This window comes from Sparus aurata, chromosome 1 (genome assembly GCF_900880675.1).
Source record: "Sparus aurata chromosome 1, fSpaAur1.1, whole genome shotgun sequence".
NCBI classification, from domain to species: domain Eukaryota; kingdom Metazoa; phylum Chordata; class Actinopteri; order Spariformes; family Sparidae; genus Sparus; species Sparus aurata.
Window position 1 is genome coordinate 23,884,096 of NC_044187.1, and position 18,141 is coordinate 23,902,236.

The window sequence follows — 18,141 nt, forward strand, 5'->3', positions numbered from 1 at the left end:
ACAAAAACACGGATGTTTTCAGGTCACAAAAGTCCTGCATTTAGCGTCTAATAATTAATGAAATAATAACCTGGCTTCAAAGAATAATAGTAAAACAAATGAAAACAAGATGTTCTTATAAATAATCATCACATTAAAGGAGTCATCACCTGGTTTTTTACATATCCAGTCCCTCTTGGATCGCTTTGGATCAATTCTTAAAACTTATTAAAAAAAATTTTTTTTTAAAAAAATCAAACATAGAGCTTGTTCTCACACTTTTTCATACCACGACTTTCTCACGCGAGATTATGCGTGAGGTTTTGACTGGTCCGGATGTGCATTGTATTAATATGTAATGAGGCGCGCGTTGATTGGCCGCAGGAAGGACAGAGCCGGAATGGGGGGCGAGCCTACATGCACACAGACTCCAAAACATAAACAGCCCCCTGTCATGGCGCACACACTAAATGACGAACCTTACAGAATTCAGGCATTTATGTACGAGCCGGAGTCGGAAACCGAACGGGAGAGTGAAGAGGCAGAGACGGTGGAAGAGACACGTTTACAGCAGGATGTCTCTGAATGGTAAAATCTTTTTTTTTTCCTTCTTACTTTTCACACTCGTGTTTTACATGTAAGACCTGAGTTTTAATGCTGGCGGTCACGATGTATGGCGTGAAAACGACAGAGAAATAAGCAGATTCGGCGTGCTCACTCAGAAAGTCTGGCTGAGGACGGCTGTGAGCCGATGCTTGTGCGAGCTTATGCAAGTAGCCTCCTGTGGTAACGTCACCACAGGAGCAGAGTCAAAATCTCGTGCTTTAGGAACGCGCAATATTGTGCGCTATTCCTGTTCGGAAAAAGAGCCAAAGCGAAAAAAATAAGCCACTTTCAAACTCCAGCTTTTCAGGCAAGTTTCAACAGAGGTTCAACACCAATGTGCATGTTTTAACAAGAGAAATTGCGATTTCTGGGTGATGACTCCTTTAAAGGTCATTTACAAATGACAAAATGTCAAAAACTTGATCTCACTAGAAAGTTCAAGGGGATGTTCTTCTTTCGGTTTCAAGACTTCAGACCAAAGCAATGGATTAGACTAAATTTGTGTTAGCCCTGCCCACTGACTTTGATGGGTGAGTTTGACAGATAAAATAAATTCATGAAGCACTGCAACACAGGACCATGAAATAATTAATTAAATAGTGAAATAATTATATATGTTTTTTGTATAAAATGAATTGGTATTTTAATGAATTATTGGCACATTCAATTCCAATTTTAATTAATTAATGACACATTTAATTAATTAATAATACATTTGATTAATTATTTAATGGTGTATTTATTTATTTAATTATGGCACTTTCAGTCCTCCTCCTTCCACGACCTCCTCATCTTGGCTGCTATTCTATTTCTCGCCTGCAGAGGGGCTTATTCAGCAGAATGTTTGCCAGTGGAGAGAAAGTGGAAACAATTAGCTGGAAGCAGCTGATTTACAAGAAACAGCCTCACTGAGTGTTACTGCAGCTGGCAGTCTAACAGCCATAGTAGTGAATGCAAGGCTATGTTACTAATTTTTTTATTACGTAAAATTATTTTGCTGACACTTTTATCTAAAGTGACTGACAGTAAATGTTAGACAAAATATTATCTTTTTAAGTTTTATTCTTTATACAAGAAGTTAACGAGCTCATTGATATTTTGCTAATATTTTAAAATCTGCTAAGTTCCTATTCAGCTTTTTTAAAAATTTATTTACCTTAAGTTAACCTTGTTTTACCTTTATAACGAGTAATAGAATAGACGTTTATTCATCCCACATCAGGGAAATTCACTCGTGACAGTAGCAGGTAGACAGACATACAATAAGTACAAGTACAATAAGTACCTTTACTGTTTTTTTTGTTTTGTTTTTTTCTTTCATTTTCATGTTCTGATGATGCACAGTCAAAAGGTTAGCATGTAGAAGAGCAGGCACATGCTGAAAGCTCACTTTCTTTTTCTGCGCTGCACAATAATGCAGCTGGAACACTGAGACCTCAGATGACATCTGTGTGACTGTCAACGTAGAACATCATGCTTTAAACTTTGCTCTTTTTCAATGGCCAACCTTTTGAATCACTTGAGATATCAAGTCACTTATTAGCCTGCATCAGCTGTGTGTCAAATAGGTGGAAGCAGGTATCACGTATCAATTCCAGTCTTTCATCACAACTAGAGAAATCAATATTTCCAACACGCAGTTAATTGTATGCTGTCCAGAGGAATCAGTGCAATTTCCACTGAACATCCTGTGTTTCTTCTCTCTGATTATTAGAAGAAACTGCTTATCAACATGTTTCTGGACAACAATATCTGGGTTACTAGTTAGGAGAAGAATAACTGTTGAATGCAGAAAGGTGATAAGAATTAATATTCTAAATGTGTGCACAAACACAGGCACATCATCGCATAAAAAATAATAATTACACTTTTTTGGATCGCAACCATTGTCATTGTATTCATGACAACATTTTTGTTTGTTTTTCAGGTTTATAATAAAATCTTTCACAATTCTGAAATATTCTGGCCCCAAAAAATTGAGATACTAGATTTTAATAAGTTTGATATTTTCATTTCAAAGAGTTGGTTTGCAATTGAAACAGACAGCAGGATGGACCAATGTGAAATTAAAAAAGAAGTGTTAAGTCTCTGAGATTCAGAGCGACTACAGACCCAGAACTTCTGTTGCTTCACTACAGCCATCCACCCACTCACTTCCGTAGGAAATGTGCAGGGAAGTGCCTGTGTGCTGCTCTTTAGAGGATAAGCTGTACATTTAAAACACTCCTCAAAAATGACTACATACAACTATTCGGTTGTTTTCTGAGTCTCCTGAAGCCCTGAGATTTAGCAACTGCGTGCAACTTGTCAGATATTGGAGCACAAGCACGACCACAACCACTTATCAATGGTGTAAATTTCATATTTTCTTAAACAGCACCCACCTCTTTACATTGATAACACAATGAACAAACACAACACGGACGGTTATGTCCCTTGAGGGGAAATTTGATTTACAGAAGTGGCTAAAAACACAACACACAACAACAGCAAACAACCAAAAGAAAAAGAAAATGTATCTGTTCTTTAAAAACAACAAACAACAAATCCATTTGTGTAGTAGCAAAAATAAAGGGCTGCTGAGCAGTTTTAGAGCAAATTAAGCAAATCTATTTATTTTCATTGTTAAACAACAGCTTGGACGGCTTTTGAGAAATTACAGCTATTGAATATACATCAATATGAAGTCTAAAGAAGAATCGCTGCATTTTAAATTATTTTTATTTTTTTATAAATGGCATTTATTACAGACATTGGTCCCTGTGTGATTTGAAGGAGGTTGTGGACAGCCTCAGTTTTTAAAAATCTCCTTTTGTTTTGTACCACTGAGCTCTGGCAACCACATCGTTGGAGTAGTCTCCACCTGTTGTGCTGCCATCAACATTTTCATAGGAATGGACGTTTCCATCCCCCATATTGTAGGCTGCTATCCCTCCTGCAGAGACAAAATGAGAACAAAGCTGAGCAACAACCAGTGAAGAGAGATGGTGAGTGATGTGTGAGCGTTCTGGTTCAGTTAAACAAACCTTTCAGCTTCTGCTCTGTGTTCCAGCCAGGAAATTTGTTGCCGATCCGTCTGATGAAATAAACCAAGATCTCAGTGGCTTGGCAGAGGTGTTCCTCACTGTCCCATGCGTCCCGTTTAGTGTGTCCACCTCCATTTGGATTCACGTCAACCTACAGAAATGGGATGAACACTACCATTGTTGTATTGGACTGTGAGGCTTAACTAAGAGGACATGAGTAAAAAAGTAGTCTCTGTTATGACCTGCATCAGTCCCCAGGCGTTACCCCCATCTCCCCAGCCATTGTTTAGTTGATTTCCAGCCCTGGACTCTCTGGAGAGGATGGCAGCAAAGAGAGCTGGATCGATTCCATATTTACCTCCCACTCTGTTGATATTAGACCTGTACTTCTCCATTCTGCCGGCGTCAATCTCTGCCATCCTATGTGATGCCTTCACTCCTTCATAGAGAAATCAGTCAGAGAACAGGATTTTAGCATCAGCACAACAAATGCATCTATTGCCTTGTTCTTCCATCAAACACTGTGGATGGAGATGATGAAAGCTACATGATGTCTCGTTCTATCATTTTTGATTGTATCAGCTCCTGTCTTTGTCTACTGCAGACTTGAGTATCCCAGTCAGTCCTGCTGCGATGTTTGCCATGAAGCACCAGAGGATTGAACACGCATGATGTTTCCATAACCTGCAAATGTTCAGTTAGATTGTTTAAAATACACCTCCACATTTACTGCCTCCTGCAGTAACACTCAATGAGGGCATTTCTTGTAAATCAGCTGATTTTCTCAGCTTTCTCTCCTCTGGCAAAACATCCAGGCCTGCTGAATAAACCCCTCTACAGGCGATAAACAGAATCTCCTTGAAACTAGAATGTGAGAGCTGCAGCACAGTGTCACTCTGTTCACTCTGTGGTGTAACAAAGGGAGGTGGTCAATACTTGGTGACTCCCCTGACTGATAATCTATTTGGAGGTGATTATTCAGCAAGTAAACCAAAAGTAAAACAAAAAAGTGGGGTGACAGGAGTTGATTTACATGAAAAGGTCCTCACTGATTGTAACAGGCAACCTACAGAGTCATTACAGATTAGCAGACTGTAGCAGGCTGTTTACTAGCCAAAGGAGTAAACACAACTGAGATTTAGAAATAATTAATGTACCCGAGTCCCCCATATTGTAGGCTGCTATCCCTCCTGCAGAGACAACGAGAACAAAGCTGAGCAACAACCAGTGAAGTGATGTGTAGTGTAGTGAATTGGGTCCCACTGAAGACGGCTGATTAAGTGATCAGCGGGCTGGCAAAACACGGCCTGAGTGAGACCTAACGCAGCACTCAAGACCAATGGCTGCCTATTTGACAACAGGAACTTCAAGGAACTTCCTTTAAATCTAAACTCAATATATACTTCTTTGAATTCACCTCTAATTAGTCCTTCTCAGGGCCGTTTCTTTCTTTTTGGGGCCCTATGCAAGATGCTGTTTGGGGGCCCCTATTTTGTCAAACTACGATGGATAGATTCCTAACCTTTTTGGGTGAACCATAAAGATGCAACAATCTATTAAATGTTAAGAGGAAAACAGGCTAGAGTCGTGAAAACCTCTCTCAAATTAAAATCAAACATCCTAAGTTGACCCACACTAGTAAGTTGAATTGATAGAAAATGATAATACAAGGTAAACAATAGGGATCCTTGATAGGTCAATAAATGAAACTGATGGAGTGTTCCTCAATTTTATTTTATTTTAAGTTGACATTAAACATATAACATACATACACCCAAAACTAAAGTTAAAGTTGTAGAGAAAATAAAATAGGCTATTACTTAGAAAAGAAAATCACAATGAGCCAGCATCCATATCAATATGCAAACAATAAAAACAAAAAAACTAACAAGAATAATACTGTTGAGGTAGTAAGGAACCTTTCAAATGTAACACAAGCCCTTCAGGACCAACACAATAAACCAGCATACAATAAAAATGCAACAATGAAAACAAACCAACAATAAAAACAATACTTTAAAGGAACCATACAGAACTATATAACACAATCACACCACTTTGTGATGATTATCAGCATCATCTGAGTCTTGTGTTTTAAGCAGATCTACCCTAAGCCCCATCTCAAAATTTCTTCTTCCTTGCCAGCATATGAGAGCTGCTTGTCAATCTCTGGTGCTGAAGGCGGCAGTGCTGCTTCCTGTTCTGTGGCTCCAAAATACTTCAGAATTGCTCCTGCAAAGATGAAACTCCTCAGGTTACCAAGCAAAACAGATCCTTTGTGCAAACAAATGCATCTATTGCTCTGTTCATCCATTAAACACTGTGGATGGAGATGATGAAAGCTACATGATGTCTCATTCGATCATTTTTGATTGTATCAGACTTTGCTGCTGTAAACATGGCTGTTCCTACTAACAGTCACAGAAGTCATTTCTTGGTTTTGTCACATTTTTAGATGTGCAGCCTGTATTTCTTGTTTGCACTTGCCTTCCAATAAATAGCCTAATAATAAACCAGTGTTTTATTGCCTTTTAAGAATTGCAGCTGTATTGCATGTCTTCTTAACATCAGTATTATGATAATGTGAATAAACTCATGTTTACAAATATTTGTTGACACAAAAGAAATGGCAATTGCATATCACTCACAGCTACAGCTCACAGATACACAGCTAAGTAGTTAGCTTTCTATAAGTACTTTGTTTATTAATTTGACATTAATTAATCTACATATGTGTTATTAAGGCCTGAAAACAATTTTGGCACGCGCTATGCACCCGCATGTACTGCCCTTTTCTGACTTTGAGCCCCTGCCCCTCTATAATCATGTGCACGTCCCTGAAAGTGACTGACAGTAAATGTTCCAAAAAATATCATCTGTTTCATTTGTATTCCTTATACAAGAAGTTAAAGAGCCCCTTGATATTTTGCAGATTGTTTAAAATCTGCTTAGTAAGTATTCAGTGTTGGGCTTTGTTTAGTTTGTTTTTTTGGCCTAAAATTAACCTTGTTTTACCTTTATGATGAGTAAATTTACTGTTTCCTTTTTTCCATGTTCTGATGACGCACAGTCAAAAGGTTAGCATGTAGAAGAGCAGGCGCACACTGAAAGCTCGCTTTCTTTTTCTGGGCTGTACAATAATGAAGCTGGAACACTGAGACCTCGGATGACATCTGTGTGAATGTCAACGTGGAACGTTATGCTTTAAACTTCATTCTTTTTCAATGGGCAACCTTTTTGAATCACTTGAGATATCAAGTCCCTTATTAGACTTCATCATCTGTGTGTCAAATAGATGGAAGCAGGTATCACGTATCAATTACAGTCTTTCATCACCACTAGAGAAATCAATATTTCCAACAAGCAGTTAATTGTATGTTGTCCAAAGGAACCTGAAGAAATGTGCAATTTCCACTGAACATCCTGTGTTTCTTCTCTCTGATTATTAGAAGAAAATGCTTATTGAATGTTTCACAGTTCTGAAATATTCTGGCCCCAAAAATTAAGATATTATGTTTTGATAGATTTGATATTTTCATTTCAAAGTGTTGATTTGCAATTTCAACAGCAGGATGGACCAATGTGAAATTAAAAAGCAGTGTTAAGTCTCTGAGATTCAGAGAGATATTTACTGCTTCTGCTTCGAATGGCTGAAACTACAATGTGAGAGCTGCAGCACGGTATCCCTCTGTTCACCCTGTGGTGTATCAAGGGAGTGGGTCCGTATGTATACAGTTATACTTACTTTCGGTTTCAATGTGACTCATCTGACTGAAATTCTATTTGACCCCGAACTTCCGTTGCTGGAATTCAGCCATCAACTCACTCACTTCCCCAGGAAAAGCGCAGGGAGGTGTCCCATGCAGATGGAAAATCATGAGAAGTTTTATAGTACACAAAACCTTTCTGAAGCTTCATCACAAAACAGAGTTACAGCAATCTCCAAAACAACTGAAGTAGATGGGGACTTGCTTTTTAAAATGTAAAAAAAATCCTCAAAAATGACTACATACAACTATTTGGTTGTTTTCTGAGTCTCCTGAAGCCCTGAGATTAAGCAACTGTGTGCAACTTGTCAGATATTGGAGCACAAGCACGACCACAACCACTTATCAAGGGTGTAAATTCATATTTTCTCAGACAGCACCCAACTCTTTACATTTATAACACAGTGAACAAACATAACACGGACCGTTATGTCCCTTGAGAGGAAATTTGATTTACAGAAGTGGCTGAAAACACAACACACAAGATGATATGAGACATCACAACAGCAAACAACCGAAAGAATAAGAAAATGTATCTGTTCTTTAAAAAGGAACAAATCCAGTTGTGTGGTAGCATTAATAAAGGGCTGCTGAGCAGTTTTAGAGCAAATTAAGCAAATTTAATCACACTTGTAAAAAAGGAAACTACCATGACATGAGATCACACGCGAACAAATCCTTACAGTGTTTTATAAAACATTTGATAACAGTATGTGCATTGTTTTAACAACAGCTCGGGTTTGGTTTTTGAGAAGTTCCAACTGTGGAAAATACATCAATAAGAAGTCTAAAGAAGAATCACTGCATTTTTTATGTTTTCTTTTTTTTCATACATGGCATTTATTACAGACATTGGTCCCTGTGTGATTTGAAGGAGGTTGTGGACAGCCTCAGTTTTTAAAAACCTCCTTCGCTTTTGTACCACTGAGCTCGAGCAACCACATCGTTGGAGTAGTCTCCACCATAGGTTTTGGCGTCCACCTCTTCATAGGAATGGATCGCAAGGGGCCCTGCATGGTAGGCTGCTATCCCTCCTGGAAAGACAAATACAAGTGAGTACAAAGCAAAATAGTGTGGAGGCAGTTTGTCAAGTAAAACACACCTTTCAGCTGTTGCTCCTTGCTCCAGCCAGGAAAGTTATTCTTTATGCATGACAGAAACTCAATCAGGATGTCGATGGCTTGACAGAGGTGTTCCTCACTGTCCCATGAGCCTTTTGCTTTGTGTCCACCTCCTTTTGGATTGACATCAATCTATGGACATATTAGCTGATAAAGTTTAGATCAGTGCTTGTGTATTGTAACCTGAGAAACTACTTAGAGGAAGAGGAGAAGTTCTTTCCTCACCTGCATCAGCCCAAAAGTATTATATGCTTTTCTGTTTTCGTCATAGCACCCCCAGCCGTCCTTCAGTGTCTTTCCTGCCCTGCTGGATCTGGAGATGAGGGCAGCAATGAGAGCTGGATGAACTCTTTTCTTTTCAGCCACGTTATTGATGGTGGATTTGTACTTGTTTATTTCATTCAAATCCCTCTCTGCCATGGCGTTGGATGCCCTCACACCTTAACAAAGGAATCAAAATGATCACATGAATATGGCCTCTGTGCAGCTATAACCTTGTCGGTCTTTTGATGTAGTTACACTGTAGATATGAGTATATTTGTAACTATAGATGGATGGATCCATGTTCACCTGAGTATTCCAACTTATCCTGCTGGGCTGTTTGCAATGAGGCACCGCTAGTTTCCACCCTCATAATGTCTCCATAAGCTGCAAATCAATTAATCAATTCATCAACACACCTCAACATGAGCACACAGCATGATGAACTAAAGGTATCTTCACACCATTTACAACCACGTACTCACTGGAGAAAGATGCGTCCCTCAGGTACTTGGCTGGAAATAAAAAAATGTTAATGTTGTGAATAACACTGAAATAATTAAATAAGTAACATGAAAAAACTTCTGTAGCTATGTTAATATTGTTATCATCATGAGTAACATTTAATAACCACTAGGCGATAAGGGCATGAGACCAGGCCGGTAAAACAGTAAAAGTAAAAACAACTTGTCAAAAATATAAGGTTAAGATAAGAAACTGCTCACGATGGAATCATTTGCTCTCAGTTAAGTCATCACAACATCTGACTCTTAAAAACTGCTGTAAAATATCTTCTAGGGCTTTGACATAACCAAAGATTTTTAACAAGACCCTTGTTTGTTATAAACTTTGACAGACATGGGCAAGGCAGGTCTAATGAAAGATACAATCAAGGTTGCATTATAGGAAGTTTGTGATCTAGTGTTTTGTGCTGCTGCACAGATTTTGTTCTCTAATATGTATCCTTCAAGCCCCCAGGCTTTATACAAGTGCAAATTACGCACAGACCCATTAATCAATATGTTCTGTGGTTCTGTTTTTGTTTCAGTTAGGAGAACAATGGCTGTTGAATGCAGAAAGGTGATCAAAAGTAATATTCTAAATGTGTGCACAAACACAGGCACATTATTGCACTTTTTTGGATCGCAACCAGCTGGCTGCTCCTGCATCCAGAAACCGTGGTTCAACGGCATGGTGAGGACCCTGCTCAGGACACTCAGCGTTTAAGTCTGGGGACCTGCAGGCCTACAAACAAGCACAGTGAAGCCTGAGGAGATACATCCCGCCACTACCCCCCTCACACACCTCATTTACATCCTTGAATCTTGAATATTGTGTCTATTTATCTTGTTGCATATATTTTTATATTGTTGTATATATTTTACTATTGCTGTATGTATTTGTACTATTTTTATCTATTTTTTAATACTTGTCAAACAAAGAGCTGTTATCTGTGTTTCGTTTTTTGAAACAATGACAATAAACATCTATTCCCAACCCCATAGAGGATTAGTTCAACCTACAATAAATCTAAATTTAAATAGTTTGGTAAAAAAATCATTTAATGCACTTCAAGTTATGAAAAATAAGTAAGTAAGTTTGATTTGAAAATAAATGAATAAATAAATTCAGATAGAAAGACAGTCTACTGTTTAAATGACTTCTGGTAGACATGAACCTCATCTCTCAGGGCTGTATTATTTTGCATTATTTCAAACAATGTTAAACTCACTGAGGCTCTCTTTTTGAGCATTGCAGCCAATGTTCTCCAACGTCTCCACAACCACCTCCACAATCTTGGACTCTGTGAAGGTTTTAACCAGGACATCGACGACATCTAGGCAACTCTTGCCTTCCAGATCTCTCCGTTTGATCCGAGGCTCATCCCTGCGGTCCAAGATCTCACTGCAGAATTTCTTGAAATCTTCCTCTGTGAGATCATCCAGTGTGTCTCTGATATGCGACGTAACGGTCTTCTTGGGCGGCATCTCTGCAGCTCAGTCAGGACAGAGAGACACTGCTGCTCACTGTGGGACTACCACTGGAGTGGGAGTAGCCTATTTATCTAAATCTAGAGGGGTGTGTAGAGGGGGTTCAACCCTAATGTTCGCTGTTTTCACTTACACAGTAGTGAAGTGAGATATCCGCTGACTGTGACAGACCTAACAAGACTCAAAGTGAAACTGTAAGTCAAAAGCAAAAGCCATGTTTGGGCAATAAATGAACGTGAGCATCAAAAAGTAAAAGTTAATTATACATATATTTACATACCTTGTCCTCTGGGTCTACTGATTATTGACCTGGTCGATTATCGGATCAGATGTTATGTTGATTTATCATAAATGTAATTATATTATACTCAAATCATGTTTTGCTCTATGTGCTGAGTTGACCTCCATTATGCCCTAACGACACTTCCACTGAGCTGTATCTGACGTTTTTACATCCTGCTGTTTGTCAAATAACCACAAAATGTGTCTGCAGCAGTTTGAGTTGAGTCACAGCTCCTCTTCTTATTTTTCACTCCTTCCTCTTTCAGTCTCTTCTTGCATGTGACAAACTGAACCAACTTTGTGTTCAACAGTGGATGAATGCAGCATCTGTGTCAGAGCTCAGACACTCACCTCGGCTGCACAAGCTGTGTCTCTTCAGCTGAGATCTGATTACTCTGAACACTCACTCCTTAATGCACAACCAGAAAGACAATTTTTCTTTATCAGTATCTATGTTTATTTCTCACCAGAGATATAAGTTCATTTCAACCACATCCAATATTCAGCATTTCTTTGATGATCAAAATCAGTGTTTGTTTTATGTGTTTTTTTAATCCGATTGTAGGTAAAGAATCTAATTAATTATTAATTTAAGAATGTGCTACTTTGGCTCTGATGCAGCATGTGATGTTACTATGAACTATGAAAGACATCAAATAAAAGTAGGGGAGTAAAAAGTACATTTGCGTCCAAAAGGTAGTGAAGGGGATGTATAAAGTGGCAGGATATGGTAATAGTTCAATTAAAAAATGTACAGTAAATTGAGTAAATGTACTTAATTACATTCAATCACTGCTCATCATGTAGGAGAGTAATCCATGTCAGTGTTTTAGTTTTATATATGAAGTTTGTACATCCATATTACAGGTGTTTGAGTTTGAGCTACTTTAAACTACATTAAGTCAAATAATAATGAACATTTTCATGGATTAGATGGAAAATGTTGTGTGACAAGGCTGAAAACAAGCTGTTCATCATGAAAAGCTGATTTCATTAAAGAAACGAGGCTCTCACAGGACAGCGACCCTACAAACATATGATGATCTTATAGAATATGATGCTGTAGGTGAACGTTGTGGCTTCAAGTGCAACATCTGAGGGGCTCTGCCTCCTGAGCAGGATGGTTGTGAAACACTTATAAACAGGAGCCTGTAGATGGCGCTGATGTCAGGGAAATAACTATACTGACCTAAGTGTAAAAGCCTATGCACAGCTGAGATAACAGCTAAGGGTCATAGTCTGTACTGGTGTTTCTGGAGGATCAATGCTTATTTTACTATTGAAAAACACATAACTCTTTATTGACTTAATGAACTGTGAAAATAATTACAAACTTGTGTTTTAGTGGTACAGCCCACACATTTTTTGGCCTAATGAAAGTTTTTCAACTCTCATTAAACTAGTGTTGAATAGTGTGACAGCCAGGTTCTCTGCTTCACCATCTTCGATGTGAACGGTTTAGCTGCTTGTAGTGTACTCTAGGTTATTCCTGTTCTACATCTGCTGAATCCTCCCATGGTATGATGAACTCTACAAAGTAAACAGTCTGTCTAGTGTAGCAGCAGCATGGCTCGGTCATACAGTTAGTTAGTTTCTGCTCTACCATGCATCATGAAATCAAATCATCAAATCATCATCAAATCATTGTGGTGCCTGTGGTCATTAAACTTTATAACGCCTCCCTAAGAGAGTCAGACAACCCTCATTCTGTAACTGACTGTACATTGATCTTTTATATATATTTATATATATATATTTATATTTTGTTCTTAATATATGTTGCTTGTATAATATATGTTGTTTGTATATCTGGAGTGTGTAACAAAAATAATTTCCCCCTGGGATTATTAAAGTATTTCTGATTCTGATTCTGATTCTGATCTTTCAGTGCTGGGAGGTTTGTTCAGTGTGTAGCCTGAGTGAAGTTTGTGCATTCTATTTACTTAGTCTAGTATTTACTGTGTGCTTTGACTGAAGCCCTTGCCCTCATGCCTATTTGGGAGTAAACAGCAGACGGTGTAATGAAGTTATCCACCAGGCAGATGCACCTCACAGGCACTTAAGCTCAGCTTGTTTGGAGAGTGATTAATTTAGATTGAGTGTTTTCTTCTAGTTCTCTCATGGCCTAAAAATAACCTCACTGAGGACAGTAACATCTCGCAGTATGACACGACACCCAGATACCACCAGAATAATTTGCTTCGGTTTAATGTTGTTTTCTGAATTGGCTGCAATGAGTCTGCTTAACAGCAAATGGCAATATAACCACTAAAATGCATTTAGCCCTTTAGCAGGCAATCGTATCATAAGAACCAAACATAAATGATTGTATGTTTGGAATATAAAACATTAAAAGATGTTATCCAAAAGTAGTTTAGATAAAATGACATTTTAAATCAAGGCCAGTATTGTGTTTCAGTTGTATCAGATGTACAATGAATTCTGACAAGACAGGTTTTAGAAACAATCACTTTTATTACAGTTGGCCAGTGTCTTTATTCTTCTGTTTGTAGGGAGTTTGTTTCCTGTAAAATAAAAGTGGATAAATAAGATTAATGTAAAATAGGATTAGAACTTGATGATGAATTATGATTTAATTCATAAAACAAAGTTCATGAATCATTTTGGAGACCCAGTCCTGAGTGAGCTTCAAACTATTTGACTGTCAGATAACATTGCATTGTGGGTAATGTAGGCACCAGTTTTTTAAAGCAATCTAATGGTCTAACTTTGCACTCCTATATCACTGACTAATTATGGAGAGTTTAATATACAGCAGAACCAGAGAGAACACTTTTCAAAACTTGGTGCCTACAGTACCCACAATGTGACCTGACTATTGAGTGATAATTCTTGAGGCAGCTTATCCAATTACATGCATCTTCCTCTGGAGTTTTCATACTAATTTTTTCATATTTGCACTTGTACAAGACCTGTAAACATAATTAAATTAAATAGGTAGGCGGACTTATCGTTTAGAGTAATCCTGCCCTCGAAAAGGTGGATATGAATGACATTAAAATGATAACTTAGTCGTGAGTCTGGAGGATTAACTCATTTCAAACAAGTAAAGTATTTCAAAAAGTAGCAGTGTTGCCATACCCTGAAGATCCAGTGATGATCTTTAAGAATCCCATCATTCCCTGAAATGTTCCCAGCTTCTTATTTCAGAAAAGAAGGCGTCTCCAGGGCAGGTGGTGTAGTTTACCACCTGTCTGTGTCCGTGGATGGTGAAGTTGGCAACCAGTCCTCCTTCATCTACTGCACATTGGACGAGACGATGGCGCAGCAGGTCCATAGCATAACGAGAAGGCAGGGTGGCGGTGTAGTTACCGATGATGGACACACCATACCCGATATTATTGTGCCCCCTGGTGTGTGTGCCGAGGTGTCTCCAACCTCTGCCTTCATAGATGTAACCATCAGAGCCAACAACGAAGCTGAGAACACAAAGATTCAGAGCTTGAGGAAATGCATTGTGCAGTAACCATTCTGAAGTAAACTCTTCCAGTAAACTGGAATGGGATGTTAAGACACAAATAGGGCATTTATTTGAAAGTTTGATACAAGTGCTCACATGCATAAAAGACATGTATTCCGCAGCATTCTTACAAGTACTCCCACTATCTTTAACAAGATATGAATTATCTCTACTTATCACTAATTATCTTTAATTGTTTGAGGGAAGATTGATACTCGCCTAGCCTCATTTCTGGGTTGATTATAGAAAGAAGGGTCAGGACGTGATTAACCTAGTTTAGTAGAATAACTGGAAGCAGGGGGAACAGCTGGCCTGGCTGTAAGCCACCTAAACGCAGTAATTAACACATTATATGTTGTTTGTTTAATCGTTAAGAAGAAAACAAATGTATCAAGCTTTGGAGGGTGAAACACAAACAGCCAGCAACACTATACTACTATATTATCTTAAGCATTAACCTACAATTCAGCTCAAACAAATTAGTTACACAGGCTACGTCTGCTCACCTAACGTAACATTACCTAAATAGAGCTAGGACTGCCATTTCATTTCATTTTCTGTCCTAGTTTGTGCCAGGGTGCCTCAGGAGTACTATTAAAAAAACTCACCCAAAAAACATTTCTGTTTGTGCATGGATAAAGAGAGAGAGAGAGAGAGAGAGAGAGAGAGAGAGAGAGAGGGTGTTAATAAGTTAGCATAAGTGATGCTACTAGACAGATTGCCAAACTCTGGACAGAGCCAGGCTTGCCCTTTCTCCTACTTCCTATCTTTATGCTAAGCTATGCTTATCACTTCCTGTCACCATACTTGATGCAGATATGAGAGACATGAGAGCGATATCAATCTTTCCAAGAAAGTGAATAAGCGCATTTCTTCTCTTTCTTCAGAGGTTGGTTACCTGTATCCTATGTCACTCCAGCCTCGATCTTCCTGGTGGAAACGCTGCATGGATCTCATGTTACGAGAGCAGTCTGTGAAGGATAAACAGGGCGAGGATGGCTCATAGGTGTGGTGAATGTAGAGGAACTGGAGGGGTAGCGACAGTGGGATAGGTGTACCCCGGGAGCCCTTTGCCCCCCACTGACAACGAGGGATAATTTGAGGGCAGTCTGAGGAGAAGAGGAGAGAGAATGAGGCCAAGGATACGACACAACTGCAGATTGTGTTACATCACACCCACAAGCTTATATTTCCAACACTCAGAACAAGCTATTCAAGAGTCACAAGAATATACACAATGACGATGCAGTCCTACATAACGAGAAAGACTATTGTACTTGGGGTTTTTAATCCTGAAATTTCACCACAGGTTTCGGGAACTTATTTCCACAATTTCTAACATTTTACAGACCAAAAGATTAATCGGTTAATGGAAATGAGTTTGTATTATAATGAATTAACTGCAGCTCTACCTTGCACTCAAGCGTACTTTTTAAAAAATAATTTCATGGCTCACCCCAGTATTTGTGTACAAATGTCTGCAATCCGTCCTTCACCGCCTTCCCCACTCCAGTGTCCAGAGCAATCCATTCTGTCTTCTCCAGCTTCCAGACTAATTTTAGTGCCTCCATCACCTGACTGTGAAGATCCAGAGGCTCAAGAATGGATCGAGAGATCTCCCTTCGTCGTGGACTAACATGGCTAGTCACAGCATCGAGTCCCTGCTTCTCATGCAGAGTAAAACTATAGTATCCTTTCAAAATCTCACTGAGGGCCTGCGGCTGTTCATGTGCAGATCGGTTGCTGAGATCCATTCCCAGTATAGCTCCATCCATGCCTCCATTAATAACAGCATCAGTGGCCAGAGTGGCAGGTCGATACAGCTTGAACATCTTAGGGTGGTCCACATTGTCCCAGCAGCCGTTGGGCCCCAAGCGAAAAGATACAGGGATGTCCTGCAGACTTTGGAAGGACAGGCCCAGCGTCCTTCCTAAGGTGAGAGGGAAGAGTCCAACAGCTGGCGTTCCCTCCATCTTGGCTTTCAGTCCTGTTTCGATTCCTAGCAGTAAGGGTGCAAGAGCTACCGTGGTGCCATCTGGAGCGAGGACCACCCCTCGTTCCTCTCCGGAATCCGTCACAATGTGGTGGATAGCCTTGTCAAAGAAGCTGAAGGATGAGGCATTGAGAATGGCTGTCTCTAGGCCCTCAGCATCACTGAGATTATATGATGAACCCAAGAAATGGATGGTCATTGGATCATCGTGACCAGCGGTCCTCCGCAGGGCCCTGACCATAGCCAGGGGGGACAGCCCAGGGTTGGAGTCTTCAACCTGCTGAACAGCTCTGACGAAACTGTCCATGTTACGCAGGTGGACACCTGATAACAACAAGAGGGACATTGAAGTGCAATAATGAGTCAGTGACCTTTGGGACCTTTGTTCTCATGGTTACAACAACAAATGTGAAGTGCAAGTTACTGAAGAAGGATCACAGTGAAAAGAAACCAATGTTGACTGTTGGTAGATGACACAAAAAGAAACAAACTGCAGTTTCCTGCATTTAAGTCTGATGTTTTGTTGATCCATCTGCTCCCGCAGACCTCTTCCCACAGGTTCTCTGCCATGCTATCACAATGTCACACTACTTCCTCCTGACTCCTAATTCATACAGCTACTAGAGAGCTTTGTCACTTTAATGTGATTAATTCTTGTTTTACACCATTTGATCAAATGACAGATGTTGCCTTTTTTTGCATAAGACAGTCTAAAAAGAAATAACCCTCCACCTCCTCTGCACCTAAACCCCACACACAGCCTGCTAATAAGTTTCATAAAGTCTCCTCACCTGATGTAGTTGTACAATTGGTTGTGACCTTCTCTGCTCTACCTTGGAAGCCATTTTCATTCAGGTGAAAAACGACTACAATACAATCTCACTGATGCTGGATGATGGAAGTAATGGAAAACTTAGATCTAGGACAGCTTAAGAACACAATTCAACCTGTATTTATGATAAATGTATCTGTAAAAAATAATTGATTTGTTTTCAGAAAATGAAATATCATAATAATAATTATTTCTTACTTATTTCTTATCAGCATACAAAAAACACATGTTTTAGACTTACTAATTTAACTCAATATAACACAGATATTTACAGAATTTAAAAGACTGAACTTACCTGCCGGCCTGCTATAAACAGTTGTGAAGTAAGATAAACCCAGGATAAAAAACGACCCCAGTCCAAATGAAGTCATGTTGCTTGTTGCCCAATTTTTGTGTAAAACTTAAAAAACAGAATTAGGATTTCTCCAATCTAAATGAACAGACAACAAGAACAGTGAGATCTGAAAGGATGTCTATAACCAACTTGCAAGCTTTCCAAAAACGTAAACTGAAAAGCACAGTTGTGCTCCCCACGACATCTGAGAGGAGTTGTGTAGGTGTATTTGTGCATGACTGCAATGTTTGTCCCAGTAGGGATGAGAACCCTGTGTACACCGATGACTCCAAATATTGATTTATCCTACAGTAAGTTAAAGTTTGTGAGCAAAACAAAGTCTGTGCCTCTGTGAAAGGTTTATTATACAGAAACTAATATAGTATGTGCCTTTTCTATTTATATTCAGTTGTATCACTCTTTCCCCATGTGCTATACCACCCTGTGCAGCTACATTTGTATATATGC

General features: G+C 39.1%; 3 protein-coding genes across 3 annotated transcripts; all 3 read right to left on the reverse strand.

Moving 5' to 3' along the window:
* Positions 1-3,301: 3,301 nt before the first annotated feature.
* LOC115582423 (lysozyme g-like) lies at positions 3,302-4,069 on the reverse strand. Its single transcript, XM_030418399.1, has 3 exons — positions 3,854-4,069; positions 3,612-3,762; positions 3,302-3,520 (listed from the first exon to the last, which is right to left on the reverse strand). Exons 1-3 carry the CDS (start codon positions 4,028-4,030, stop codon positions 3,384-3,386), a joined length of 465 nt encoding a protein of 154 aa, XP_030274259.1. The 5' UTR covers positions 4,031-4,069; the 3' UTR covers positions 3,302-3,383.
* Positions 4,070-7,728: 3,659 nt separating this feature from the next.
* On the reverse strand, positions 7,729-11,122 carry LOC115582400 (lysozyme g-like). The gene is made up of 6 exons (XM_030418368.1): positions 10,493-11,122; positions 9,246-9,275; positions 9,070-9,147; positions 8,725-8,939; positions 8,481-8,631; positions 7,729-8,412 (listed from the first exon to the last, which is right to left on the reverse strand). The coding sequence occupies exons 1-6, from the start codon at positions 10,746-10,748 to the stop codon at positions 8,276-8,278; spliced, it is 867 nt and encodes a 288-aa protein (XP_030274228.1). The 5' UTR covers positions 10,749-11,122; the 3' UTR covers positions 7,729-8,275.
* Positions 11,123-13,488: 2,366 nt separating this feature from the next.
* On the reverse strand, positions 13,489-17,968 carry LOC115582391 (N-acetylmuramoyl-L-alanine amidase-like). Its single transcript, XM_030418357.1, has 5 exons — positions 17,635-17,968; positions 15,971-16,831; positions 15,413-15,623; positions 14,136-14,473; positions 13,489-13,558 (listed from the first exon to the last, which is right to left on the reverse strand). Exons 1-4 carry the CDS (start codon positions 17,708-17,710, stop codon positions 14,170-14,172), a joined length of 1,452 nt encoding a protein of 483 aa, XP_030274217.1. The 5' UTR covers positions 17,711-17,968; the 3' UTR covers positions 13,489-13,558; positions 14,136-14,169.
* Positions 17,969-18,141: the final 173 nt, after the last annotated feature.

Coding starts and splice junctions, on each gene's coding strand:
- LOC115582423 (XM_030418399.1), bottom strand. CDS start 4,030: ATGGCAGAGATTGACGCCGGCAGAATGGAGAAGTACAGGTCTAATATC. Junction 3,763..3,853: donor ACGCCTGGGGACTGATGCAG/GTCATAACAGAG, acceptor CCATTTCTGTAG/GTTGACGTGAATCCAAATGG. Junction 3,521..3,611: donor CACAGAGCAGAAGCTGAAAG/GTTTGTTTAACT, acceptor TTGTCTCTGCAG/GAGGGATAGCAGCCTACAAT.
- LOC115582400 (XM_030418368.1), bottom strand. CDS start 10,748: ATGCCGCCCAAGAAGACCGTTACGTCGCATATCAGAGACACACTGGAT. Junction 9,148..9,245: donor GAGGGACGCATCTTTCTCCA/GTGAGTACGTGG, acceptor ATTGATTTGCAG/CTTATGGAGACATTATGAGG. Junction 8,413..8,480: donor CAAGGAGCAACAGCTGAAAG/GTGTGTTTTACT, acceptor TTGTCTTTCCAG/GAGGGATAGCAGCCTACCAT.
- LOC115582391 (XM_030418357.1), bottom strand. CDS start 17,710: ATGACTTCATTTGGACTGGGGTCGTTTTTTATCCTGGGTTTATCTTAC. Junction 16,832..17,634: donor TGTTTATAGCAGGCCGGCAG/GTAAGTTCAGTC, acceptor TGTTGTTATCAG/GTGTCCACCTGCGTAACATG. Junction 15,624..15,970: donor ATTTGTACACAAATACTGGG/GTGAGCCATGAA, acceptor TCTTCTCCTCAG/ACTGCCCTCAAATTATCCCT.